Source organism: Nicotiana attenuata, unplaced genomic scaffold (assembly GCF_001879085.1).
Source record: "Nicotiana attenuata strain UT unplaced genomic scaffold, NIATTr2, whole genome shotgun sequence".
Lineage (NCBI taxonomy): Eukaryota > Viridiplantae > Streptophyta > Magnoliopsida > Solanales > Solanaceae > Nicotiana > Nicotiana attenuata.
In genome coordinates, this window is record NW_017670808.1 from 26977 (window position 1) to 37921 (window position 10945).

The 10945-nt window shown below is 42.5% G+C and overlaps 1 protein-coding gene across 1 annotated transcript; it reads right to left on the reverse strand.

Moving 5' to 3' along the window:
- Window positions 1-6608: 6608 nt before the first annotated feature.
- On the reverse strand, window positions 6609-6980 carry LOC109243504. The gene has a single exon (XM_019410450.1). The coding sequence runs from the start codon at window positions 6978-6980 to the stop codon at window positions 6609-6611; it is 372 nt and encodes a 123-aa protein (XP_019265995.1).
- Window positions 6981-10945: the final 3965 nt, after the last annotated feature.

The window sequence follows — 10945 nt, forward strand, 5'->3', positions numbered from 1 at the left end:
TGAGGACTCCGGATGAACACCGGGAACTTCTTGTGATAAAAATATTGAAAATATACGTCAAGGCTGAAGACGTTCGCAATATTGAGGTTCCGCAAAAAAGAGATAACCCTCAATCATCAGGTCACTTTTTTGGAGCAGTTTTATCCGAACAGTTCCGTTTGAAAGAGTTTGGCCACATCTAAACTTATCTCCACGGGCGAATGAGGAGCGAGGACATAATTTCTCCCCAAGTTTATATAATCCACAAGCCGAGTGGTAAATTTTAATTTTCCTTTGTATTGCGATATTTTTTTATGTATTATATTTGTAGTAACACTCATATATTCCAAAGGGGGTATCGGCCATATATGAATTTTACAAGTTATGAACAAACAGACAGTTGGAATATGCCTAGTTTTGGTGTGCTGGATCATGGTGGCCCATCCGGAAGTCATCAGTAACAGGATAATGTGCATCATGGGATATCAACAGATTATGATTTTTAAGTTAAGTGATAAAGTTTATATGTAATGTTTGGATGAATTTGAGAAACTCATTATTTTAATAGTAATGCGGCGAAAACGAGCAACTTGAAGGTCCTGTCCTTACTCAATTGCCCGAAAACGATATATTTAATTGGGATCTGGCAGATGCGCAGAGTAAGGAAGATGATAGTGATTATGACAACAATGCTGATGAGTCTGGAGATGACGCACCCTTCCTTGATGAGGGTGATGATGATGAGGACGAGAATGATGAACCTGATTTGACGAGGGAGCATGATGCCACCAATGAGCATGCCACCAATGAGCATGCTCCACCTCCCGTTAGACCGAGAGTGTGCGAGTCCTATGTGCCGTCTCATTCAAGGCAGATTCCTTACCTTGATCAGTTTCCAAGTATGCCGGATGTAGATGCCTCACAAGAGATCTTGACGATACTCGATCAGCAATGTGGGATGAATCTAGACCAACGGTGCCGTCAAAGAATATGCTTTTTGCTGATAAAGCGCACCTAAGCAGGGGGAAGCAAATGTACAGCATAAAAGAGTATCGTGAGATTGTGGTTCATGAGTCATTTCTGGAAGTATACAAGGTTATTTGTCGTAGATGATTTCAAGGTTGTACATGGATGTTGCGTGCGAGAAAGTTGAAAATAAATATGTCGATTATGGAAAAATCATCGGCACCCACACTTGTGAAATGGACACATTCAGTGGGAATCATTTTAACTTGAATGTTGACTTGATTTCTCTTGTCTTGATTCCAAACATTGAATCGTCCATAAGGTACGAGATTAAAGAGTGTATAACATCTGTCCACTAGGTATATGGATGTTTGATCACGCCCAACTATGCCTTATAAAAAAGGACTCAGCGGTCACTGCAAATATATAATCCGGTTCAATCCGGAGCCGAATCCCATAGGGAACTAACCTATTTACTACAACTTTTACCACTGCTAATGACAAGTTCAAACAATTTCCGGATGCAAGATTTTTGATGGATAAGGAGTAGAATTCAGTTAACTAAGGAAAAATAGCAATGAAACTAGCAATAATCTAGAATAGAGTTGAATTCAATGGTAAAATGGTCAAGGGTTATTGATTTCCCCAATTGTTGGATTAATTCCTGACACGTTAGCTATAATTTCAGCGTGACACTCTATAAGAAATATGAGTTCTGGGTTACCGCAATTATCTCTCGATCAACTACGATAATTTACTAGAAGCATTCTCTCGAACTACTCTAGCTAACAATTTATACAACTCAGAATGATTCCTCCCCAAAGCTTCGTTATCTCTAATCCTGCTTTTAAATCCAAGTAATTAATCTCTTAACTTACCCGAAAGTGGTGTTGTTCAACAACAATCTAACCAAGTGTTCTTTCTCAAGCAACACAAGGTAACTATACACGATTAATCAAGGGCCCTTTCAATTAATCACAAGACAACACATAGTTGAACAATCATAGAGTAAAAACGGCTCAATTATATCAAAATATGGTCAAGACTTCATTCAATAATTGGTTCCATCAACCCTCGATGACGGGTTTAGCTACTCATACTAATAGATGAAAATTCGATAAACAAAGTCATAATCAACAATTAAAAAGAAGAATAAAACTCTAATAAAAATTCTCTGTCTTTCTCTCGTGTTCTTTCCTTCAAAATCTCTCTAAAAACAGCTATCCCTCTCTCTTTGATGAATTAGGCTTCATATAGGTTTAGGTTAGTCGCCCTGGAAATTACATAATTGACCTTGGATTTTTGTCTCCGGCTGCCCGTCCGCGATCGCGGATTTGACAAATGTTATGTCCGCGTCCGCGGAGCTGGTCCTTGCTCTTCTTTCTCCTTTTCGACCGTGCCATCCTCCAATTGGCCTTCCACGCTCCATATTGACTCCAAAACACTCTTTAGCTTCCTCCTAGCTCAGAGTGGCTCCTGCAAAACGTAAAACTCTTAATTAGAGCATTTTGTTATCTTTTTACATTCAAACATTGATAAGGTGCGGCCAAATTAGAGCGTAAATAGTATCTAAATTGCATAATTATCGTCTACTATCAACACCCCACACAAACCTTTGCTCGTCCTCGAGCAATCAAACCACACTCTATAGAGGCCTAACTTCCCCGAGCGACTTCTCTAACTCGGCACACCAAGAATATTCCTCATAGATTGAGTACATTAGTGTAATATCCACACCTCAAGAGTTGACTCCCGCGAGCCACGCAATATTCCTAACCGGCTTTCTTACCCTAACTCAGAGGTCCAAACTTACCTCTCCTTCATGAATCAAGTGCCTGCTCACAACAAAAGAGACTCATTCCACAATCAATAACATGCACACACACTGAGGAACTTCAATATAAACAGAATTCACTCACCCTCCGAAATGACATTCATATGCCGCAAAAGACGCACCATAGGCCTACCCATAGTGTACTACTCTACTAATCGAGCTCATTCAGTATAGGATCAATTAGGGCTTTATTTGGTTGTAATGTAGGCTGCGGGACGGGTAGGATATATTTAGATATACGAGTGGATACACCTCCCTAAGCACTTTAATACATATACGTTAGCATTCAAAACCCCACACTTATGTCAAACCATGACTCCACCTTCACATCATTACATATTAACTCCCTTTTTCTTTAAGCATAATTACATCAAGAGCCACCACTTATTAAGGAATATTTTCCACAACATCACAACCATATATATATATATATATATATATTCAAAACAGTGCACCTTTCTCCTTATCTCATTAGTTCCACTCAAAATCCAAACCAACCACCCCACACTTTAACTTTTACAAAGTTCATACAATTCAAGTGCTCATGAGAGGTGAATAGGTTTGAAAAGATGGTTAATTCAAACAAATGGGAAAGGCTTGTAGTGTGGTTGCCAAAGAAATAGGATTACAGGCTCAACGGGGTTAACTATGATACATAACAAATGGGTGGATGAAGTATATATATATGGTTCAACAAAGAAATACCTATATCACTTCCCAGACTAAACAAGACTACTATTTCGCTTTGCAGACACACAGGGCAAGTTCTAGGCATCAAATGTCGTGCACAGAATACAACAAGTCTCACACACACATGGCACATGACTCACTCCAGATTGGGTCATCAAACACTCTAATCAATGTACTTAGCCACATTAAGAACATACATTTTAAGGCATTCTTACAAGAGTCGACAACTGAGCCTAAGCATCACACTAAAGTACTCGTTATATTCAAGGCATTACGATGTTAAGAGATCCTATTTCGTTTCCGCTCATAGCCCACAAGTTCCTACTAACAATAACAAAAAACTAACTACACCCGGTTCAAATGAAACCCTTGGAAAAGAACCGTGGCTTAAAGAAAAACTAAGGGTGAATTGATACACTACTACAAAAGAAAATCTTTTTGTGTTTTTTCTTCGTCGACTTTAGTCCCTCAAGAAACCCGTCGAATGATATCCATCGTCGGTACAAGTCGAAAATGATTTATGTAAATAAACTACAAAACTATGTTACATACAACATACCACAAAGCATCCCCCACCCCACACTTAAAATGATGGCATGTCCCCATATCATACAAAATAAAATAATGCGAGGTAAAGGAAATTCCATGGAAGATCAGTCTTGATCGGAGACAGTGCCGGGGTCGAGTTGACACACCCTCCCCAGCGCACGCAGCCAGCCCATGATTTTCTTTTTCGGCTTCGCACTTTGGGTGGCCAAAGCATCAACTCTAGTCCCCAATTCCATGAAGGAAGTGCGCAGCCCTGCCATTTCTTGTTCTAAGGCTGTCATCTGCGTGCTCCGCCTGACTGCATATGAACCTTCACCCGCGGCTACTTGTTCCCGTGGGGGTGAGGATGGACCAACTTGTTCCTGTGGGGTGGAAGAAGGCCCAACTTCCACGTGCTCTTCATCACTCTCCTCTGACGCCTCAGAATCATCACTATCAGTTGAAATGGGTGCCACCGTGTCTTTCCTAATGTTCACTTTGGATGCTCGAAACATTGTTTCTTTCTTCACCTTGCCATCCACATTGGGGTTCCCTAACACCCCTACAGCCCGACACAATCTAGTGACCAGAGATTGGAAAAAGAATCCATACCTCCTCAGTGTTGAACGTATGAACATCTCAGAGTGAATAACCTTGGCCACATTAAAATCGTGGCCATTCATGAAGCACCAGATCAAAATAGCTCTCGGTCCATTGACCTCAGTGGTGTTGTGGGACGGCAGCACTCGACTATTGATGATGTACAACCAACACTTTCCTTCAAAGGTGAGTGAGGCGGAGTGCAACTTCGATCCCTGTACAACCCACACTACCTCCTTGTCTGGGTTACAAATAGTTTGGAAACACAATTGCCAATTTGTGGGTTCTTGCTTGTAAGTATTATAGTAATCCACCTCCCCAGTAAATGCAGGCAAGTGATACACTCTCCTGATGGCTTCAATCGAGGCATTCACCCTCTTTTGTTCGCACAGTGCAGATGTGATCCTTATGTTCAGAGCAGTTGGCGTAAAATTCTCTGACAAGCATTAAGTTACCGACCTCCGGCTCTTCGAAGTAGATGTCTAGCCTGCGCCTAACCAGCTCCCTATACATATTGGGGCATTCAGCTTGGAGGGAACCCCGGTCAACACCCCGTTCTGGTATAGGCTTTCTAATAGGCTTCCAAGTGAAACGGTCTTGGGCAGCTCTGGAGACAAACCTGGTACTATCAAACTGCCCTGAACTGGCTGATGCCCGTGCCCGAGAGGAGCCACCGGTAGTGCGTCTCTTCTTGGAAGATCTCATTGTACCTGAACAACAGCTACCATTATCAATAATCAGCGGAATAGGTGAACCAAGGGCGGTTACTCAAACTTCACTCGCACCCTTGGTCACAATTTATACTAGAAAGCTCATTGTGGCAATTCAACAAGCACCTACTGTGCATATGCCCCCCAATGTGCCCAAAGACCCAATTAAACTCCATTCTTCACAATTCAACAATGTCTTCCCAACCTAACCGCCTAATGGCCTCACATACCAATATATACACCAATAAACAACAACAAAGATAAGAATACCCATATTTCTACTTTCCTACACTTACAATAAAAGAGAAAAAGAATGAAAAAATCAGAAAAAAAGAAACAAATCAAAAAAAAAACTAAAAGAAGAAAGTAGAAGTATGTACTTACTTGAGAATCTTGTTAGGAATGGGGCTTGGGTAGTGGTGGAGTAAGGAAGAGGGAGGAGGAAGGGAGATTTGGTGAAGATAGGGGAGGGTTACGTTTAGAGTTGGAGAGAGGGAGGGTTTTGTTTTTGTTTTACTTAGTTTTGTTTTTGGTTAGGGGGGGAGGGAATAAGAATGGGGCGGATGGAAGGGGGGGGGGGGGGGTTAATTAAAAAAATAATTACAGGAAAAAGGGGGGAAGGGAGAAGAAAATAAACGAAAAAATACAAAAAAAAACAAAACCTGAATGGCGCCAGGTCCGCGGCCGGATCCGCGGTCAGATCCGTGGCTGCGGATAGAACATATGCAAACTCCGCGGATGATCCGCGATCAGATCCGCGGCCCCGGATTAGGCATCCAAGATTTTTTTGCTTTTTTCACATTTTTGCCTATCTCCGGGGTACTTTCGTCACCCCGAGTCTTTCCGCTATGCATACCTTCGTTCCTGCACCTTAGTGGATCGATCAATATTGTCACCGTTCAAAAATCAATTACAAAAAAACAGGAATCAAAGAAAAAATGATGGGTTGCCTCCCAACAAGCGCCTAATTTAACGTCGCGGCATGACAATTTACAACAAACCATGGGTTGCCTCCCAGGAAGCGCCTGATTTAACGTCGCGTCACGATGCAAGCTTCCATTGTTACTCTTCGCTCATATATTAGGGCTCTTCCAAAGATATCACCACTCTATCCCCCTTTTCTTCGACCATTACAAGGTAATGTTTCAACCTTTGCCCATTCACTTTGAGCTTATTTGTGCCATCTTCAGATTCAATTTCCACAGCTCCACTTGGGAACACTTGCACCACTCTGAAGGGTCCTGACCATCGGGACTTCAGTTTACCCGGAAACAATCTTAATCTCGAGTTGTATAACAACGCTAGATCTCCAGTTTGAAGTTCTGATCTAGGATATGCTTATCATGCATCATTTTCATCCTTTCATTGTACAATCTTGCATTCTCAAATGCATGGAACCTGAATTCCTCGAGTTCATGTAACCCAGTGACTCTATTGGTGCCGGCAGTCTCCATATCCAAATTCAACTGCCGTAGTGCCCAAAGGGCTTTATGCTCGAGCTCTACCGGAAGGTGAAATGCTTTTACAAACACCAACTTGTATGGTGACATACCAATTAGAGTTTTAAATGTTGTGTGGTATGCCCATAATGCATCATCCAGCTTCTTCGCCCAATCAGTCCTTGTCGCATTCACCGTCTTGGTTAGGACACTTTTGATTTCCCGGTTTGACATTTCAACTTGCCCACTCGACTATGGGTGATAAGGGGTGGTCACCTTATGACGAACTCCATACTTTTCCAACAGTCGTGCAAACGCTCTAATGCAAAAATGGGTTCCACCATCTCTGATTACAGCTCTTGGGGTTCCAAAGAGTGTGAAGATTTTTTTCTTTAGAAAGCCTGTCACCCCCTTTGCATCATTGGTTGTGAGAGCCACAGCTTCAACCCATTTTGAGACATAGTCAATTGCCACCGGTACATATTTGTTACCATACGAGCTGACCAATGGCCCCAAAAAGTCAATCCCCCACATGTCAAATACCTCCACCTCTTGAATGGTAGTCATCGGCATCTCGTGACGTCAAGATATGTTGCCTGTCCTTTGGCACTCATCGCAGCTCTTCACCCAAGCATGGGCATCCTTGAACAGAGTTGGCCAATACAAGCCCGATTCCAACACCTTAGCTGCTATCCGAATCCCTCCAAAGTGTCCACCATATGGTGAATCATGGCAAGCCTGCAAAACAGAAGGTTGATCTTTCTCGGGGATACACCTCCGGATCATGTTATCTACACATATATTAAAAAGTAGAGGTTCATCCCAATAATAAAACCGACAATCACGAAAGAACTTTTTCTTTTGAATTGAAGAGAGTTCATAAGGTACAATACCGCTTGCTAAATAATTAGCAATATCAGCATACCATGGTGTCTCCTCCATTGTCACTGCTAGTAACTATTCATCCGGGAATGTCTCTGTTATATCTTCAACTTCTACCTTCTTTTCAGCTCCTTCCAACCTTGAGAGGTGGTCAGCTACCTGGTTCTCTGTCCCTTTTCTGTCACGGATCTCCGGATCAAATTCTTGTAGCAAAAGAACCCAGCGGATCAAGCGTGTCTTTGACACCTTCTTTGCTATCAAGTACCTAATTGCTGCATGGTCAGTATAAACAATAACTTTTGAACCAATCAAGTAAGACCTGAATTTGTCGAATGCAAAAACTACAGCTAACATCTCCTTTTCAGTCACGGTATAATTGAGTTGTGCACCGCTTAGCGTTCTGCTTGCATAATAAATTGGGTGCATCAGCTTATCCTTTCGTTGCCCCAAGACTGCTCCGATAGCATAGTCGCACATGAGCTCGAACGGTTGCTCCCAGTTGGGTGCAACAATGATGGGTGCAGTCACCAATCTCTTCTTCAGCTCCTCAAATGCTAACCTGCAATCATTAGAAAACACAAAGGGCTGATCCTTTTCAAGGAGTTTGCATAAAGGGTTAGCAATCTTAGAGAAATCTTTTATAATCGCCGGTAGAATCCGGCGTGCCCAAGGAAACTTCTCACTGCCTTGACCGAAGTGGGCAGTGGCAACTTCTCATTCACGTTAACCTTAGCATGGTCAACCTCAATTCCTTTGCTAGACACTCGATGACCCAAGACTATTCCTTCTTGTACCATAAAATGGCACTTCTCCTAGTTTAGCACTAAATTTGTCTCCACACATCTTTAGGCGCTCTTCTTAAATTGTGAAGACAGTCCTCGAATGAATCACCCACCATGGAGAAATCATCAATAAATACCTCCATAATGTCTTCAACCATGTCCGTGAAAATGGCTAACATACACCGCTGGAATGTAGCCGGTGAATTGCAAAGTCCAAAAGGCATTCTTCGAAAGGCAAAGATGCCATACGGGCAGGTGAATGATGTTTTCTCTCTGTCTTTGGGGGCTATTGAGATCTGATTGTACCCCGAATATCTATCTAAGAAATAGAAGTGAGATCGCTCAGCCAACCTGTCTAGCATTTGGTCAATGAATGGAAAGGAAAATGGTCCTTCCGGGTGGCTGTGTTCAATTTCCGATAATCCATGCAAATCCGCCATCCCGTGAAAGTACGAGTTGAGATCAACTCGTTATTTTCATTTTGTAGGACCGTCATTCCCCCTTCTTTGGTACACACTGAACAGGGCTGACCGAATTGCTGTCAGGGATGGGGAATATGATACCCGCATCTAACCATTTGATCACTTCCTTCTTCACCACCTCTTTCATATTCGGGTTCAGCCTTCGTTGATGTTCTCTAGGTTAGTTCCCTTTTTCCAAGAGAATCTTGTGCATACAAAAAGTTGGGCTGATACCCTTTATGTCTGCCATGGTCCAACCATTAGAAGTCTTACATTCTTGTAACACCTGTAGGAGTTGCTCTACCTGCACAGCTAGCAAAACGGATGATATAATAACAGGTAAAGTAGAATTAGGCCCTAAAAAAGCATACCTGAGATGCGCTGGAAGCGGTTTCAGGTCCAACTGTGGTGGCTCCTCTATCAATGGTTTCGCAGGAGGTGATGTTCTTTCTTCTAAGTGTAGTGGCTCAAACTCGGGCTCCCTTTTCCAGAAGCCTTGACCTTCAAGAGCCATGACCCATTCTGCCAACTCTTCACCATCCACATTTTCCAGATTCATCAGGTAGGCCTCCAATGGATCCCTGACATTAATAGTCTCATCCTCCTCTTGTAGTATTATATCTACGGCTTCCACTAGTGAGCAATTTGCAAATTCGTTGGGTCTCCTCATAGATTGTTGAACATTGAATATTATCTCTTCATTGTTCAACCTCATTTTCAATTCTCCAGTCTCACAATCAATCAATGCTCTCCCAGTGGCTAAAAAAGGCCTGCCCAGAATGATTGGTATCTCCTCATCCACTTGACAGTCAAGAATTATGAAGTCTGCAGGGAATACAAATTTCCCCACTTGAACAAGCACATCATCAAGAATTCATGTCGGTCTTTTGACTGTGTGATCAGCTAGTTGCAGCAACATTGAGGTCGGTCTAGCTCTGCCAATGCCTAGTTTTGTATAGATTGCCAATGGCATCAAGTTTATACTGCCGCCCAAGTCACACAATACTTTGGCAAAAGCATAACTCCCAATGGTGCATGGGATAGTGAAACTACCTGGATCAGACACCTTTTGAGCCATAGGTCTTGTCACTACCGCACTGCAGGTCTGTGTAAGAGTTACAGTGGACAGGTCTTGGAAGTCAAATTTTCGCGACATTAGGTCCTTCGTCATTTTTGCGTATCCTAGCATTTCCCTCAAAGCATCCATCAGTGGGATATTTAATTGAATTTGTCTGAGCATTTCCATGAATTTCCTGTATTGATCATCATTCTTTTGCTTTGCCAACCTCTGAGGGAATGGTGCAGGAATCAACCTCTGCCCACTGCTTTGTGTCTTTTCTTTGCTGGAAGCTTTTTCTACTACATGTTCTGGGAGTTGTTCACCTTCCTTATCCTTACCCTTGTCAACCTATGCTTGCTCGAATACAACATCAGTGAGTTCTGTAGATTCATCTGTCTCTAATGTAACTGGGGTAGTCGGCGTTGTCTCTTTCCTAGATTGAGCAACTTCTTTCTCCCTGTCTAAATCTCTCCCATTCCTGAGACTCACCGCCATGAGCTGATTTGGGTTATGATCCTTTGGATTAATGTTTGTATATACAGGCAATGTTCCTTATTGGCGATTGTTTAAGGCTAAAGATAAGTGTCCCAATTGAGTTTCAATGCCTTTGATTGGTGAATCATGTGCAGCTAACTTCTCTTGCATCTTTCCATTTGTCCCAATAAGTTGTTGCAGCATACCCCTGATTTCGATCATGTTACTATCCTGCTGTTGATGAGGTTGTTGGTAGGCCAACTGTTGCTGGTGCTGCTGATTATAGCCCTGCTGTCTTTGATAAGGCACGACTTGGACTTATGGTCGTGCTCCTCCTGGATTGGATTGGGGTCCGTACTGCTGGTTTGATGTTGGTCCCCATTGCTGCCCACCTTGCCTCTGTCCTCCATAATTATTGACATAATTCATGTCTTCTCTGAAACCTTGGTTATCATTCTCTCCACTCCACGAACACTCATATGACTGGTTTATGCAAGGAGCGCATAAGCCTCCATTTGTGGTATCAACAATGTTCACCTG